The sequence below is a fragment of the Nyctereutes procyonoides genome, unplaced genomic scaffold (genome assembly GCF_905146905.1).
Source record: "Nyctereutes procyonoides isolate TBG_1078 unplaced genomic scaffold, NYPRO_anot_genome, whole genome shotgun sequence".
NCBI classification, from domain to species: Eukaryota; Metazoa; Chordata; class Mammalia; order Carnivora; family Canidae; genus Nyctereutes; species Nyctereutes procyonoides.
This window is the reverse complement of record NW_026575041.1, coordinates 4,200,742-4,219,075: the sequence shown is the minus strand read 5'-3', so window position 1 is coordinate 4,219,075 and position 18,334 is coordinate 4,200,742. Positions and strand designations below refer to the sequence as shown.

Genomic DNA, 18,334 nt, shown 5'->3' with positions numbered 1-18,334 from the left:
ACTACGCGAACCTATAGCAGGTGACCTGGTCACATCGGTGGGGTCAGGGAAGGCTTTCCTGGCAAAGTGCTCCAGTGAGCTGAGAGATGGAAGATGAGTACACATTAACCAGGGCAAGGGGGAGCAAGAGAATGTTCTGGGAGGAGACAGCAGCACATGCAAAGCCAGAATGGAAAGGAGCAGGGCACACAGAGCCAGGAAGGCAGTGGGAGCAGGTTGGTCAGCGAGGTGGAGCCATGTAACAGGTTTCACTCTTTATTCTGAGTGCAAGGAGAGCCATGAAGCATTGTAAGCAGGGAAGGGGGTTGCTTTTTGGAAAGGCCATTCTGCATGAAGAATGGACTGGAGGAGCAAGAGAAGCTACCAGCTAGGGAGCTGTGACAGCAGTCCATGGAGATGACGGCACAGCTTGCACAGCAGGGAGGGGGAGGGAGGGAAGGAGGGAAAGAAGGAGGACTATTGAGACGTAAATGTTAAGAGCTAGAACAGATGGCTCCTGGTAGATTGGGTAATGGTTTTAAGAAAAAGGGAGACATCAAAGATGACTCTGGGGTTCTGGCTCAGGCCGTGGGAGAAATATTGAAGCAGATCTCAGTACTAATTTGTAAATCCTTGCATTTGATTTTCTTTGTTGCCGGTACTTTGCTGGGCACTGGGGCTGCGGTCAGTGGGGGATGAGCTCACAGTCAACTGCAGGGAGGACTGACGTTGATGGGAGGGGGGATGTGTGAACCTGGGAGAGACTGTAAGGAGGTACATGAGGGAAGTCTCCATTGGGGAGATGCCACCAGGACCTTGCGAGGAGGGTCTGAGCCTAGCTGCCAGGACAGATAGGCAAAATGGGTGACAGGGGGCAGTCCAGGAGGCAGAGACAAACCAACAAAGCACTGGGAATGTGTAAAACAGCATGGACTGGCCAGAGGGCAGTGCAAGGGGGGTGAGTGTGCAGGGCTGGGCCCCCCACTCCCTGCCTTCATCCACGGCTGCTGTGAGAGTTGGGTGAGCTACAGTAAGGAGTACGTGAGCATCTAGGAAGCTGTTGTTACTGAGCTTGATGGGAATGGACTTAACCGTGTGATGCACCAAAGCACTATACAAATGTCAAGAGTTGTGATTTCATAGCCCTGCCCAACGGGATCAACTGATCCTCTGTCATAGTGGTTCCTGATGTTTGTATCGTTCTCCCCATTTTACAGGTGGGGGAAACTGAGGTCTATAGTAGTTGAGTAATTACCCAAGATCTTGCAGGTAATGAGCAGCACAGAGGCCAAGATAAACCCAACAGGCTGTTCTAGTTGATGAGAGGGTACGCAGGCTATGGGGAAGAGGGGGCCCGTGGCATGTGCTGTCCTGAGAAGGTCTGCAGCTGGCTGCAGCGCTCCAGATTGGTTGTGGGGGTTAGGCCATGCCCTAGGACAGCTGGCCCATGGGCTGAGCAGGGCTGAATGCAGCCCATCTCGACTCAACAACCGGCTTCCACCCGGAGGGCTCAGCTTCATCTCACAAGGCACAGTGTGTGTGGCTTCCGCCAGTCTTAACTGGGAATGGTGGGGCGTTTTTACAGATGGGGAGACTTGCAGGACACTGTGGAACCAAGTGATGACCAGTCGGTGTCAGTGTGAGTTTTATGTCACTCTTGAGGGTGGTTCTGTTCATAGGAAAATCAACTGAGGATGCTTTGGTTTTATTTTTAATTATTATTATTTTTTAAGATTTTTATTTTTGGGTAATCTCTACACCCAATGTGGGGCTCGAACTCACAAGCCCAAGATCAAGAGTTGCATGCTCCACTGACTGAGCCAGCCAGGTTCCCCAAGGCCGCTTTGGTTTTAAAAATTAATGCTTAATTTATAAAAGTAACACTTTAAAAACCTAGTAAAGGGGGAACCCCGGGTGGCACAGCGGTTTAGCGCCTGCCTTTGGCCCAGGGTGCGATCCTGGAGATCTGGGATCGAATCCCACGTCGGGCTCCCGGTGCATGGAGCCTGCTTCTCCCTCTGCCTGTGTCTCTGCCTCTCTCTTTCTCTCTGTGACTATCATAAATAAATTTAAAAAATTTAAAAAAATAAAAAATTAAAACCTAGTAAAATTCAACAATCTCTTTTGAGGGGGATTGCGTAACCTAATTAATTCAGCTCCACTAAATAATTTAAATTAAATTGCAAATAATTTAAAATAAACTAAGCTTCAAAATAGAACTATTGGGTTATCATAAAAGTTCCATTGTTGTTTTCAAAATTTATAAAATTGTCCTGTATCTTTCAACTTAAAACCACAAATCTAAATTAATTATTTCATTACATATTTTATACTGGAATCAATCAGATACTTTTTTAAAAAAAAGATTTTATTTATTTATTCATGAGAGACAGAGAGAGAGGCAGAGGCACAGGCAGAGGGAGAAGCAGGCTCCATGCAGGAAGCCTGACGTGGGACTAGATCCCAGGTCTCTGGGATCAGGCCCTGGGCTGAAGGCAGCACTAAACCACTGAGCCACCAGGGCTGCCCTGATCAGATACTTTTTTAACATCACAAATATTTTCAAAATAAATCTACATATATTTTTTCTTAATACCAAAAAAGGGCCATATGGTAGCTTTGATTTTATTTATCCTTTCTAATCTTCATTCTAAACCTCCCCATGAGTAAGGACACTGACTAACGAAACAGGTTCACTAGCCAAAGTAATCTAAGATCCTGTATTCAAGCAAGTTTAGGGTTAACTCACAGGGGGCCGAGAGGCTCGTTTGGCAGAACGTGAGGAATGGCTGGGAGCCAATGCCTCAAATACCCAGGGAAATGGATTTTGCCCACGCTGTGGGGCCAGCACCCTGTCCCATCTCCATGCCAGCCAGGACGCTGAGTCCGTGTCCTGCCAGTGAGGTAGGTTTTGCAGGGCAAGGCCCCAAGTTCAAGTTAAGCTCTGCCATCTTTTGTGCCTCCTATCTCAGCTCTGTCACCCCCAGGTTCACTACCTGATGGGATTCATCTAATCGATTTTCTACCTGATTCTATTCTGAATTGGGTGTTTTGTGTTTCCTCTCTGGCCCGCCTCCAAGTATTAGGTGTATGACGATGCCATCCTTGGATTCTGCATACTTCTCGCGGCATTGCCTGGCTCTCTCTGCAAACAATAAGGTCCCACTGATGGCAGCCAGCTGTGTGCATCTGGCCAGAGCAACTGTGCTCTGTGTCATGTGAGCCAGGGAGCCACCTTGGTCCCTGTGTGTCCACTGTGAGGCTCAGAGACACCCAGAGGGATTGGCAAAGCCTGCCCATGCCACTGTGTACTCTGCTGAGAGATGTAGGCTCCCGAGATAGCTCAAAATGCCAAACACAGTAAAAAGCTTCTGGATCGAGATGACATGTCAGAATAAAAATAGTCCAAATATGTGTAACTTTACTTCTAAGTCAATAGAAAAATAATTGTAATATTGTATAGGAATGTCATGGTACCAGGTGCTTACATACATGATCTCTTACATAAGTTTCTTTAAAAAAATATTTTATTTATTAATAAGAGACACACAGAGAGAGAGGCAGAGACACAGGCAGAGGGAGAAGCAGGCTCCATGCAGGGAGCCCGCCATGGGACTCGATCCCGGGTCTCCAGGATCACACCCTGGGCTGAAGGCAGCGCTAAACCGCTGAGCCACCTGGGCTGCCCTCTTACATAAATTTCTGAGTAAATATCATCCAATGAGATAGACGACAAACTTGAGGCCAAGAGAGAGGAAGCCATAATGAACTATGAAAGTCTTAGCAAGTAGGGGTCTTACTGACCAGCTTTGATAAGCAGGTAAGACACAGTCCTAAAAGCTAATAGGAACTGTTAAAATGCTGAAGTGGTTTTCAGCTTAGAGACTCAACTGGCCACAAAGTGTAAAAGTGTAATAATAGCTCCCCTGTCCTGAGCAGCTACTGTGTGCCAGGCATGACACGGGACAGAGCGCAAGCTCCGGGAGCGGAAAGACCCAAACTCTAGAATCTGTTCAGGTCCCTCCCTTTCCATATCACTTGCTCTCTCGGGACCTCAGTTTTTTATCTGACTAGTAAGGGTAATAAAATCCTCCCGCATGCTTCATGGGGTTGCTGGGGTGCTGAAATGAACTAGGAAAAGAAGTGATTTGGAAAGTGGAATGTGCTAGGGCTGCGTGAGGGTCTGTGACACTGGCTGAGTGGCTGCTCTTGAGTAGCAAATTTCAGCCTGGCCTGCAAGGAAGGAGTGTGCATTCTAAACTAGACTGGGGGCTCTGAGCGTGGCAAGGTTTACCCTTGGTGGCAATGATGTCCCCTGCTCTCTACCAAGCAGAGGGGCCAAGGGCTGAGGCAAGCATCTGCAGTGAATCCTGGTGACAGGCTTGAGCTCGGCCACAGGGAAATGAGCCCCAGAGCCTTGGAGGAAATGAAGGCAACAGCCCAGGGACAGTAGAGGGAGCCAGAAGTGGGGACAGAGCGAGGGGAGCAGGGCCTCTTCGCTGCCTGAATGGCGGAGTCCCAGCCATCACCTGCCAAAGGTGAGGCCAATGGCAGCGGCGCAGGCAACAGTGTGGTGCATTGTAGACAGAGAATTTAAATGCAGTAATAAAACCAATGAAAAGCCTGTCAGCTTTTTATTATCACCTTGTGTAGGCTATTCTAAACAGTGTTAATGTTAAAATACTTTTCCCTTTGCAGAGACAGGGGTCAGAGGGACATTCCCCTGCCCTCTCTCGTCCCTCTCCACAGCCGGCCCTTACAAGGGATGTGGGGAGGGGTGGGAGCCTCAGGAGGCCCTGAGAAGGAGGCAAGTGCCCCAGCCTGTAGGGCCGTCTGAGTGGATAGCTAAGATGGGCTTGCAGGAGGGCCCAGTTATCACGGAGGAAGGAGAGCAGATTCAGTGGAGTATGGGGTGGACGGGCTGCTGGGATGGCCACAGGAGGACTCTGAGTCCTGCTACAATACTGCCCTCGTCACCTGGGTGCCACCCGCTGTGCCACGCGCAGGTTATAATCAATTGGCAAGCACATCGAATGACTGATTCCAGAGCCTGCCCCTCACCCCACCCCACGTTCTGTACTAAGAACATGCAAAGTAGATTCTCCTCTTGGCTCTCCGGCAAGAGCTACCCTGCCCAGGCTCCACTAGGCCAAGACTTCTCAGGCAATCTGTGCTCTGCCCAATCCTTGGCCCGCCCTCTGGCCCTCACAGTGACTACCTCTCTCTCCTCTGCAGGAGCCAGGTTGAGCCCACCAGTGAATCAAGTAAGAATCGTGGTCCTATAGCCACAGAGCCAGACAAGGATCAAAGTCCCGTGGGCCCAGGGCCTCTGAAAGATCAAGGTCCTGTGATCCAAGAGCGTCCAAAAGATCAAGGCCCCATGGCTCCAGAGCCTCTGAAGGGTCAAGCTCCTGTGATCTCGGGGCCTCCGAAGGATCTAGGTCCCATGGTCCCCACACCAGTTAAGGATCAAGATCACGGGGCCCCAGAGCCTTTAAAAAATGAAGGTTCTGTGACCTCAGGCCCAGTAAAGGACCAAGCTTCCTTGGTCCCGGTGCCTCCAAGAAACCAAAGTCCTATGGTTCCAGCAGCAGTTAAGGATAAAGGTCCCATGGTACCAGAGCCTCCAAAGGATCAAGGTCCCATGGTCTCAGCGCCTGTCAAGGATCAAGGTCCCATGGTCTCAGCGCCTGTCAAGGATCAAGGTCCCATGGTCTCAGCACCTGTCAAGGATCAAGGTCCTATGGTTTCAGAGCATCTGAAGGATCAAAATGCTGCAGTCACCGCTGCTGTAAAAAATGAAGGTCTTGTGCTCTCTGAGCCTGTAAAGAATCAAGATTTAGTGATTCCGGAGCCAGTCAAGGATCAAGGTGGAGCGGTCCCAGAGATTCTGAAGGATCACGAGTCGGTGGCTGTGGCGCATGTAAAGAATCAAGGTCCTGTGGTCCCAGTACTAGTCAAGGATCAAGGACCTGTAGTCCCAGAGCCTCCAAAGAATCAAGATTCCGTGGTCCCTGAGCCTGTGAAGAATCAAGTTCCTATAACCCCGGTGCCTCTGAAAGATCAAGACCTTCTGGTGTCACCACCAGCAAAAGACCAAGGTCCTGTGGTCCCTGAACCTCTGAAGACTCAAGGTCCCAAGGGCCCTCAGCTGCCCACTGTCTCGCCTCCACCCCCTGTCATGATCCCAACTGTCCCCCATGCGGAATATATTGAGAGTTCCCCCTGATACTCACCCCTTGACATGCCAAGTAAGGAGCTAGCAAGTGGCAGTGCTCCCTCCCAGGGGCGGAAAAGACACATATTTAATCTGCATGAAACATGTACTGTATAGTCTTGCTGGAATCTAATAAAACTGGTCCCTCTGGCTCAGCGGTGTTTCTCTCTGGCTCTACTGAGTGTGTGTGTGTACATGTGTGTGCACGCACACATGTGCATGCACATATGCACTTGTGTACACCAGGCACACTTAAAATTGGGCAAGCAGGACCCTGCATTCTTCCGTCTGGGCCAGACAAGTCTGAGAAATCCCCGGCTCCTACGAGTAGACAGCATAAGATGGGAGGGGGTGGGAGATGCTAGGAGATTGAGGATGGGACCCCATCACAACACTGTGAGGCAGAACCTACCTGTGTTTCTCCTTCACTCTCACACTCCACAGCACTTCATGTCTGACACTTCACACAAAACAATTATCTGACACCACCTGGGTATCCTGCAATTTGACTCACTTCTGACACTATCTACCCAGAGATAGCACTGGGCCCCACAGGTTTTAAGGGCTCAGTCCCACAACACTGCCCCCAAGCCCACATTTCAGATGCTAATTGCTAGTCCCAGGTTGTTATTTATACTTCTGACTGTGGCCTATAAATTGGGATTTCCACAACCCCATATCTGGGTTCAGTAATTTGCTAGAATGTCTCATAGAACTCAGGGTAACACTTAGGTTTCCTGGTTTATCATAAAAGGATAAAGGATACTGATAAACATCCAGATGGAAGAGATGTGTGGGGTAAAGTATGGGGGAAGGGGCATGAAGCTTCCACACCATCACCAAGCATGCCACCCTCTCAGTACCTCCAGTGACCCAGCAGCTTTTCAAACCCTGTACTTTGGGGGGGTTTATGGAGGCTTTATCGTGTAGGCATGATCCATTATTAACTCAATGTCCAGCCCTCTCTCCTTCCCAGAAGATAGGGGTAGGGCTGAAAGTTCCAAGCTTCTAATCATGGCTTGGTCTTTCTGGTGTCCAGCACCCATTCTGAAGCTATCCCAGAGACTACCAACAGTTGCCTCACTGAAACAAGACAATCCTATCACCTAGGAAATTCCGAGAGTTTAAGGAACTCTGTGCCCTGAACCAGGGACAGAGAGAAATACTTATATTTTCTATCATTTCACAGGTCAGGTCCCATTAAAGCCTAGGAACAAGAACCAAATCACAGCAGGCTGGGCCCTGGATTAGTCAGAATTGAAACCCAAAGAGGTAAGAGGAACAGGAATCCAGTTGCTCCAGGGTAATTCTGGGTGACAGTTGTTAGCCAACGGCTCGGTCCTAAAGCTCATCCAGAGGTTATGCTTCTTGAGAAAACCAGGCCTCTGATCAGAAGAGTCCCAGGACACTGAGACGCTGCTAATGCCCATTCAATATCTGAAACAGCCCAGCCAAGGCCTCTAAATCAATCCCCAAGGTCCCTCATTCATTTACACATGCAACAGACTTTTCCTTACCACCCACTTTGTCTTGGCAAGTGTTGGGCATTGAGTTAGAGCAGTAAAGAAGTCTCCATCTCATGAGAATCAAAGGTGGGTGGGATGAGGCCCTAAGACAACCGAGAGGACAGTGAAGAGCGAATACTTGATGGGGGCAGCCAGGAAGGCTTCTCAGACAAAGTGGCTGTGGAGTACAGACAGCCAGGCAGGGGCTATGAAGGGGTCTCATGGGTGGTGGGTACAAGAGCCGAGGTAAGCCCTTTCTGGGAGTCCTTGAGTGAAAGGAACCAGATTTGCATGAGAGCTTGGCGGAGGGGTGTGGCAGGTTGCTGTGGCAAAAAACTGGGACCAGGCAAAGGTGACAAGTTCTCTGATATGGGGACCTGAGGGAGGGAGGTGGGTTGGGGAAGAACACTGGAGGACTGCCAGCGGGGCCAGAGCTCCACCTTGGTCAGAGATGAGTCCTGGGAAGACACCATGCTGTGGGCCACCATAATCTCAGAGCCCTCAGGGGCCTAGGGTGTTGGGGGAACTCCACCTGGGGCTTCCAACTAAAGCTGGTTCCCAAGGAGCACTCCTACCCCTTTAGGGCCTGTAAGACCCATTATGGACACTAACCCCTTTTAAAGGTCTCTTTTTTTAATACAGCGCTCATTTTAAAATAGCTCAGCTGGGTTGTTACAGAGAAACCATGACAGGAAGTACTGATGACTTCCAAATAGTCAGTTTTTTGAGCAACTGGCCCCAAGCCTGCCTCCTCAGCCCACTCCTGATGGCACCAGGGCTTTCTGCTCCCAGAAGCCTTTATTCTCTCTCTCTCTCTCTCTCTCTCTCTCTCTCACACACACACACACACACACACACACACACACACACACACACTGTGAGGCTTCTTCCTGGCACACAACGCAGAGCTTGCAGCCATACAAGTTCTGAGAGTCAGGGCCCTGCCGATGAGAAAGGCCACACTGAGGTTAGGGAGTATTGTGCGTGGAAAGCTTCCTTTCTCAGTTTTCCCTCTGCCCCACACACCCCAGGGGCCAGGCCAATGACGGTGCCATCTCTGAGATGCAGAACACCGCGGCCGAGGTCCAGGAGGCCACTGGCCAGCAGGGCTCCTCCCCTGAAGGAGGCGCTGCTTGGGGCTCAGCTCCACATGGGGGAGGTTACGCTCTCCCAGTGACAGCGTCACAATGAAAAGAGAAGTGGGCCCAGTTTGATGCTCCAGAGGCCTTTAAAAGGTAGGATGAGAAATGCACAAAGGAAGCTGAGGAGGACAACCTAAAGCCGTAAGAAGACACCAGGGACTTTGTGGCCAGGCCTGTGGTGCCAGGGTCAAAGGCTGAGAGAGGGCAGATGAGGACTGGCCGTGGCTGCTGGGTTTGGCAGCTTCGGCTGGGGAGCAGCCCGACCTGGGCCCCAGCCCAGCGCCAACCACCTCAAGGTCCCCACTTGTAAAGCCCTCCCGAGGACTAGAGACGGTGAGGTGAAAAGCCTCCAGCCCAGGGCTGAGCTGCCAGCCTAGGCCCGCCAGCCCCGCCAGCCGCGCCAGCAGCACGGCCAGCTCTCCACTGCAGGGAAGAGGGCCCCATGAGGGAGGTGAGGGCCCAGGCCTCCAGTCCAGGGCTGGGGCCGGGAAAGGCAGGAAACGAACTGGACTCTGGCCCTGTTCAGAAGCAAACTTCATTCCCGGCCTGGTCCTCCCCAGCGGCAACCAGCACCCAGCCCCTCCATCTTTCCTTCTCCTTCTGAACGCTGGCACTAAACCCTCTGAGCCACCCAGGCATCCCTTTTCCTTCTCCTTCTGGAGAATCCAGAAGATGGGCCCCACTGCCTGCCACACTGCCACTCTGCCGACACCCACACTGTGTACCCTCGATAGGGCCTGGGGCACCCGCTGAGGAGGTCAGGAGGGGTGGGGCAGGTTGGGGAGCTCTCTGCAAGGGGTGGCTCCAGTTCTAGCCCAGGACCAAACCCAGGTCGGCCTGCGTCTGAGCCCAGATCTGGGACTCTGGTCTGAAGACACCCAAGGGCCCCCGAAACTGGCTGTAATAGCTGAGCCTATGGCCTGAGCCCATGGCCATTCCCTGAATGTCTACTGCACCGAGCCATGGGGCCCTCAGGCCATCAGGCAGGACGTGCTGGGGTGCAGGTGGGAGAAGGAAACCTGGGACCCACAGGCGTAGACCCCATCCTGGGCCTTGGAGACCCTCTAGGAGCGTGAGCCAGGGCCTCCTCGGAGCGCCTAGTGGCTGATCCCAGGACGAGCCGAGATTTTACTTCTGCCACCAAGTGATCCCATCCCTTAACACCTGCCCTGCGTCAGCACCGCCACAATGGGGACCAGGACATGGTGGGGACCAGAACACGGTGCATACGAATCCACAGTAGGCGACAGGGGCCAGGTTGCACTGGGGCGGCACCTTGGCGTAGTCTTTGTCCTGGCCAGAACAGGTCATCCAGAGGAAAGGGATGGGGAACAGACTCTGGGTTACCCAGTTCTCAGTCAGAAACCTGGAAATCTTTGGCTTTTTTTTTTTGGCACCAATTTCCACTTCCAATCTATCACTAAGACATGTCCACTCTACCTGCTAAATATATAGGGAATCTGCACTCTTTCTCTACAGCCATCCCCTCTTTACCTCACATATACCACAATTTGCAATTCTATGTGTGAATCACATCATGGCACTCAGGGCATGAGAAATGTGCATTTCTTTATTCTGATGAATCAAATTAAGTCTTGTTGGAATCTCCTCCTCTCATTGCCAGGGTTGGCAGGAACTCTAATATTAATCATTGACCAGGAGCCTCCCCGTGACTGGAGCTAGTCACAGTCCCAGGAGGCTCAGGCCATCCTGAGAAGAAGACACACAGGTTACCACTATAGCTGCCCCCAGCCCAAGCCAGGGGGGTGCTGGTGGCCCCGGGCCCCTACACCATGCTTGGCTGGGTGTTCATGCCATTTCTCCAGGCACCCTTGTAGCACATCCTCAGAGGCCCCACAGTGTAGCTCCCCGTTCCCTGTCCTTTCTGCATACACCCACCCTATTCCATTAAGTCACGTCCTCAATGGGCTTAGGCCTGGTTCTTGGGGGGCATCTCACATTCCCACCAGCAATGTATGAGGGTTCCAGTTTCTCCACACATTCTTGTCAATACTTGCTATTTCCATTTTTTAAAATTATAGCACTGATTTCTTTGTTTATTCCAAATCTTCCATTTTTTTTCTTACACCCCCAAAAGATATGTAATGACTATATATTGAGTGGATGTATAGGAATCCAGGAAACAGCAGGTTGGGGCAGGAGGATGGACTCCATTTGGTACCTGTTGAGTGGGAGACACCCTGTGGGACAATCAGGGAGGGGTGTCTAGGAGACTTCTGGATATAGTGGTCTCAGCCTTGGACAGGGGTCTGGAATGAAGGCAGAGATGGGGACCTCATTGGAATTTGGGTCTCACCAGCCCTGGGAAGGTATGTGAGGCCACAAGAGAGGGTGTGTTTACCCAGGCAGAGTGTGGGAAGTGAGAGGTGGAGGTTTCCAAACAGCAGCATTTAAGGGACAGGAGAGGAAGGAGACCCTGAGGGGAGCCTGCCATGGAGCAGCAGAGAGGTCAGAGGAGAACTAGAAAAGAATGTTGCCTTGGGAGTGTCAAAGAGGAAGGGGCCGACCGAATCACATACCACCAGGGCTTCCCTACCATATGGATTAAGAAGCGTCCACTGAACAAAATGGGTAAAGTGTCAATACATGTTGAAGTCTTGTGATGGAAGTTCATTATACTATTTTCTCAACTTTCACATATGCTTGAAATTTTCCATATTTCCAACATATTTTTTAAAGATTTTATTTCTTTATTCATGAGACACAGAGAGAGAGGAAGAGACATAGGCCGGGGGAGAAACAGGCTCCCCACAAGGAGTGGATCCCAGGACCCGGGATCACAACCTGAGCCAAAGGCGGATGCTCAACCACTGAGCCACCCAGGTGCCCCTCCAACATAATTTTTTAAAGTCCCCATAGCACTAGCAATAAAGAGATCCCTGGTGAACCTGACAATTGCAGAATCTTTGGACTGGAGCAGACAGGAACCCGATTCTGGGACATGAGGGAGGAAAAAGGAGAGAAACAGAGTGCGTTTTCACACGTGATGCACGACTCCCTGACACCCCAGTCAGTAATCACTGAGCACATACACCTCAAGTATTCTGAGAAAAAAGAGGATTGTGGGTGACAGTCATTAATTACTTTATAGTTGCTGGTGCCTCCCACACAGGGACCATGCTCAGCGAGGCCCAGCAATAAGCCAAGCACTCTTCCTCAAAAGGAAGATAATTGCTCACCAAGGAGTATTTGCTCCTAAATCTAAGAGGCTCCACTGTGCTGCTTCCAGCAGGGTTGGCTGTGGGCTTGAACAGCACCCTCATCCACTGCAGACACCTGAATCCCTTCGGGGTCATCGGAGATATTGGAAGAGCTGCCTGCCCTTCAGCCTAGACCACCCAGAAGCCTTCTCCTGCTCTGGGCTCCTCTCTAAGAGGCAGCTTACAGGCTACTCAGTAAATGCATCAGGGCAGCACACCAAAATGTAATACAGATTGCCTCCCACACACACAGAAGCCCACGTGTACTTTCTTCATATTCCTAGGGATGAAAGCACGATGCCAGGACACTTGGTCACACATTATTCTGGGTGTGTCTGTGAGGGATAAGATTAACAACTGAATCCATGGACTGAGCAAAGCAGACGGCCTTCCCAGTGTGGGTGGGCCTTGTCTAATCTGTTGAAGATCTGAATTAAACAAAAGGCTGAGCAAGGGAGAATTTGCTCTTGCCTATCTTCAAGCTAGGACATTAGTCTTTTCTTGCCTTCAGACTAGAATTTACGCCATCAGCTTACTTGCTTCTTAGGCCTTCAAACTTGGACTGGAATTGTATCATTAACTCTCCTGGATCTCTGGCTTGCCAACTATAGACTTGAGGCTTCTCAGCCTCCATAATTGTGTGAGCCAACTCCTTATAATAAATCTCTTTATATCCATATGTATCTACATACATTTATATCTATATCCATATCATGTATGTCTATATCTTCTGTTGATTCTGTTTCTATGGAGAATCCAAACCACTGAGCACCCAGAAACTTCACTCTGGTGACAGGCCTCTGTGCTCTAATGGGATTTATCCCCCATTCTCAGTACACTGGTACCTTATCAATGCATCTAAAGTACCTGCTACTTTCCATTCCCCAAATCCTGGAACATGCTGTAATCAGTACAGTAGACAAATAAGATGTCCTATAATTTGGGAGGATAATCAAAATTCCCGAAGATTAAATCATAGCAGAGAACCAGCAACTTGACAAGTTTCAAGACAAGATGAGAAAGCTATACTGCGGTCTCTGCCAAGAGAAAGAAAACTGCTTCTGGTGTTCTATATAGAGGAAGAGAGAAAAATTTTCAGATAAGTAAGTTTCACATCAAGTGACAAAAAATATGTACATTTAGTCCCAGAAAAACACACACACTCACACACCTAGGGGTACCTGGGTGTCTGTCTGTTAAGCATCTGCCTTCGGCTCAGGTCATGATCCTGGGGTCCTGGGATCAAGCTCTGCATTGGGCTCCCTGCTCAGCTGGGAGACTGCTTCTCCCTCTCCCTCTGCTGCTCCCCCTGCTTGTGCTCTCTCTCAAATAAATAAACAAAATCTTTTAAAAAACAAAACCTACCCCTAGAATAGCAACTGCAACTGGAATCATCATCTGAGTAAGCCTGCGATAGCTCCCTGTCATTCAGAAACCTGTGCCTTCTGCAGAGGCCAAACCAGTGAGTTAAGGAGCACATGACAGACACCACCCCTGCCACTTTCAAGCCTTTGATGATGGCATGAGTTTCTATGATTTTCCTGGAGTTGAATCATTATTTCAGTCTATTGATTGGTAAGAAGGGGAAGTTCCAGGGGCTTCCACTTGTCCCTTTCTACTATAATGGCCCTTATTCCATAGGCCTGGAGAGTCATGTGTGAATTCCACCTGTAAATTTCAATTTTACACCCTGAAACTAAGAAAATTATTTCAGGACAAGTCCAGAGTCTCACTGGGTGCAGCATGCCTGGACTTGGGTCTGAACTCCAATTACCACCTGATCCACTTGAGCCCCTACACAGTGGTTCTCTGTGTCTTCAGAAATGAGCATTAAATAGACTCAAGGTCTGCTAATCCCTGAAAAATCTGTGTATTTTCCCTTGACAGAGCACAGTTCTTGGGCAAAGGGCCCAGGAAAGATTTACAGTACGTGTCTGGGTGCCATTGAAGGGTTCGCTCTGAAGTGTACCGGCCCCTCTTCCATTCAAGGGACTTTGGGGGAGAGAACTGAGGCTCTCTTTCATAGTGGCTCAAGCTGGGCTTCTACAGCCCAACCTGGAAGGGTCTGTTTATTGTTCTGTTGCTTCTGTTATACAGATGAAGGAGGACTTAGAGGTTGCCTGTTTGGTCCCTTTGGTTCTATTTGACCTTTGAGCAATTAGCCTCTGCTGAAGATATCTGTAAGTTAGACCATTCTGAGTACCGCCTGATGTCTGATATTCCAGAAGGCCAAGTGCTGCTGTATGTGCTCCGCTCCCCCGGGACCCCAGCATTTCCACTGAAATTATGGAGCCCATTTCTATGGCAGCATCTTCCGCCAGCATCCCTAGCTTGCAGGGAGCAAGTAGTGCATCACGTTTCAAAGACACTGCCCTCACTAATGGAGGTCCCTATGTCTTGGTAAAGGGAGTTTGCTACAGGCTCTGTAAGAGAAAGCCAGGAGTGTGGAACTTGGCTAGGGGGTATGTGAGTGGATCACACAGGGTAAACCCACCTCAACATTCCTCCCTCTCTTAGGCTTTGGGCTCCTTCCTCTATTATATATATTTTTTAAGATTATTTATTTATGGGGCAGCCCCCGTGGCACAGCGGTTTAGTGCCGCCTGTGGCCCAGGGCGTGATCCTGAAGATCCTGAAGACTCGTGGGATCGAGTCCCACGTCGGGCTTCCTGCATGGAGCCTGCTTCTCCCTCTGCCTGTGTCTCTGCCTCTCTCTCTCTGTGTGTCTCTATGAATAAATAAATAAATAATTTTGTTAAAGATTATTTATTTATTTATTCATGAGAGACACAGAGAGGCAGAGACACAGGCAGAGGGAGAAGCTGATTCCCAGTGGGAGCCTGGTACGGGACTCAATCCCAAGACCCCGGGATCACGACCTGAGCTAATGGCAGATGCTCAACCACTGAGCATCCACCCAGGTGCCCCTCTTCCTCTATTTTAAAGCAAGAAATTCCTGGGATTTCAACAGCAATAAAGCACAGCTCCTGATTGCATCTAGAGTTCAATCAACTGCTAAGCCAACAATGAAAAGCACCCTTTGCTGCTCACACTGATGAGCACGCTGAATCTAGATCTCAGGTAAATGTATACTGTATTATAAACAAATTCAAACCAACGAAATCGTTTCTCCCTCCATAGACTAGCACCCATAGAAAATGTTCCTACCTGTTTTCCAGATTTTGTGCTGATGTAAATTAGCAAAGTCTTGTGGTTCTTTTGATGTGTATGCTTCCTCCTTCCAGATTTGACTCTGGAACTAGTCCCCCCTGGCAGGCAACCATTGAACTCCAGTTCTGGGACTGGAGACAATGGGAGTGGGACCTGAGAACTGCCTGCCCCTGGCTGGTAGATTGAAAACATGTCCATGCTATTTTGCTGCTCCTGCCATTGAGAAGTAGAGTCTATTCCTCACCCCTCGGATCTGGGTGTCCTTCACGGCTGTGACCGACAGAGTGTGGAGGTGACGATGCAAGTTGCAGAGCCCAGGCCCCAGGGCCTTAGCTCCTGCCTCATCCTCTCAGAATCCTGAGGATTCTGAACCATAGGCCAGGGCTGTTAGGCTCCGATGCCTCTGCAGCTAAGCACTGGAGCACCCACTGGACCACTTCCTTGGAGTGAGCATCTATTAGGCACCTCCTCTGTACCAGGTATTGTGCTAGGTATAGGCTGCAGCAGGACATGGGCAGACCAGGGCCTGCTCTCAAGGAGGTCTCAGCTGGGCTCTGTTTCCTCTCCCATAGGTGCAGGATAATGAGCTCCATGCTGCAGGGACTAGGGTTAAGGTTACATAGAATCCCATCGGTGACTGTGGAATGTGGCACTCATCCCTGTCCACGACTTCTCTCCTTCACAGCCAGGAGACTTGGGTTTCCATATAGGCCAGGCCCTGCCATTGACCTGCTGGGTGGCCTTGGGCCGGCTACTTCACCTCTCTGAGCCAGTTTCTCATCTGTAACATGGGACAGTAGTAGCTACCCCTTAGGGAAGCTCTGCAGATTAAATGAGATCATACACAGCAAGAGCCAGGCACATGATCAACCCTCAGTAGAAAGTTAAACCCCATGTCCCCATATTTGAGCCACATCCAGGACCCTCACAATTCAGCAGTCCTATCTCTGCAACTTTAACGAGCAGCATGGTGGGAATAACAGGACCTCCCTCCAACAGCCCCCATTGGGAAGCTCCACATGGGATCTGGATGGGCCACTGGAGGCACTTGGCCTGGTGTCCGGCTCTGGTCCAACCTTGACCCATCTGCCTCTGCCACCTGCCCTGCCACCTCCTATACCAGCAACTCCATCCTTCACTGTGAAGTGGGAGCACAGACCTCTCACCACCACCCCTGCATGTGCCCAGATGACCTCAGGGCCCTTCTGTGTCATCTGGGTGGCCCCCACACCCAGGCCTGGTGTATTTTGCTCTGAGCTCCCACCTGGCAGGGCACTCCCTCCTGCTGAGGGAGCTGTCACAGGCTGAACTCCCGGCCCCGGAGTCCCGGGTGCTTGTCTAGTATTTCTCTGCCTCGGAGCCATGCTTGTGTGATCAGGATGACTTCCCACCTAATTGGGCTACTGTGGGGAATACGTGGTACAGCACACATAGGTAGATTCTAAGCAGGCTACACACCTTGATTATTAGAATCCGGCCAGTTCCTCTCCTGCCCTTCCTAGAAGCAATTCCTGCTTAGCACCCTGGCTGTGCTGTGGGGCCTCGGGCATCCCACTACTAACACAGGGATAATCCCTACCTAGGCAAGCTGCTAAAAGATTGGGATAAAATTATATATATCAAGTGACTGACACGGTGTTTGGCACAAACATGGTGTTAGAAGCAAAATGCAAAGGTAGTACCAGCTGATATTTAAATCATTATTCTGATTTTAAAAAAAAAGAAAATACCAACTCCCTCTTCAAGGCAACCCATCTCACCTCCTCCTGGGAGCCTTCCTTATCTCCCCAAGGCAGTCATGGTTCCCTCCTCTGTACCCCCACAGCCTCCGTACCCTCTTAGCATAGCTGCTTCACTCACTTACCCAGTGAATATGTTTTTAGTTTATGTGTGTATGATACCGAGTCCAGGTGCAGGACACACAGTGGTGAACAAGATGTGGTCCCTACTCTTGTGAGGCTTCCATTCTAATAGTGGAGACAGTGGTAAGTCCAAACATGGAAAATTTCACAGCATTAAGGAGTCAGAAGAATAAGAAAACAGTACAGAAATTGCAGCAGTGGAGGAGCTGCTTCTATTGGGTTATCAGGGAAGGCCTCGTTGAGCAAATGACATTCGGGCTGAGTTCTGGATGACAAAAAAGGCACCTTTGACAAAGAACTGCTTGCCAGACAGAACTAGTGTGAAGGCCCTGAGGCAGAAGAATAAGTGTGATAAGTCTGGAACAGAATGATCCAGGGGACCAGAACAGTGGATGATGAGCACATTTGTCACTGTAAGTCTCCACCTCCAAATAAGCCCCTTGAGAGCAGAGCGAATTTATTGGGCCCACAGCACAGGACAGACCTGGAGTTCTGACATCTGTGTTAAAATTCTGTTGTGGTACTAACAGGAGTGAGTCAGCTGGCCCTTCTGCAGCCCCATTCACATCATGGAGGATTCTGTGTTGCCCGGCCAGGTAAGGGCTCCCTCCCTGGACCAACAATCCCAGAGCAAAGTTGTTAGAAGCCAGAGAGAGGGACCTGCCCAAGACCACATAGCCAACAAGCCAGCAGATGGGGCTCAATCCAGTCTCCTCTGCTCCTCTGCCACAGGTCTGTCTTGTGCATCCCACTCACCCTCACCCTCCCTAGCTAAGGTATCAGGAGCCCCAAGGACCATGAGAGGGAACCAGTATGAGGACTGTCAGGTCCCTCCTCCTCTCCTGCTACAAACCCCAATAGACCCAGGATCCCATAAGCTCCTCCCTGCCAAAGCCCTGCCCAGTCAGGCAGCCTGAGCTTGTAGTCCTGGCCCTGGGTATGGACGAGGTCAGCTTCAAGCAAAAAGCTAGGAGGCTGAAGACTAGACGGCCAAAGCTCAAGTCCGGAATGCCCTGGGCTCCAGATCCAGCACGGTCATTCCAGCCCTGTAGCCACTGTCTTTCCAGAGCAGCCAGGGCCAAAACAATTCAAGTTGGCTGGGATAACTGGGCATGCAGCTATTTGCCAGCATTTCAGGGCCTGACATGGGCCCCGGTTCAACAGAAGGAGCCCTTGTCCCCTGGGAAGAATGACACGGGAACCTCTGAGCCAATCACCCTCCATGCTCCAACAAAAC

At 50.3% G+C, this 18,334-nt stretch overlaps 1 protein-coding gene across 1 annotated transcript in view; it reads left to right on the top strand.

Moving 5' to 3' along the window:
* Nucleotides 1-6,336, top strand: part of MAP6 (microtubule associated protein 6) — a 68,737-nt gene extending 62,401 nt beyond the window's left edge. Inside the window, exon 4 of the mRNA XM_055320340.1 lies at nucleotides 5,215-6,336. Coding sequence (XP_055176315.1) covers nucleotides 5,215-6,208 — 994 coding nt within the window. The 3' untranslated portion in view covers nucleotides 6,209-6,336. The remainder of the gene's footprint in view (nucleotides 1-5,214) is intronic.
* The last annotated feature ends 11,998 nt before the right edge of the window (nucleotides 6,337-18,334 follow it).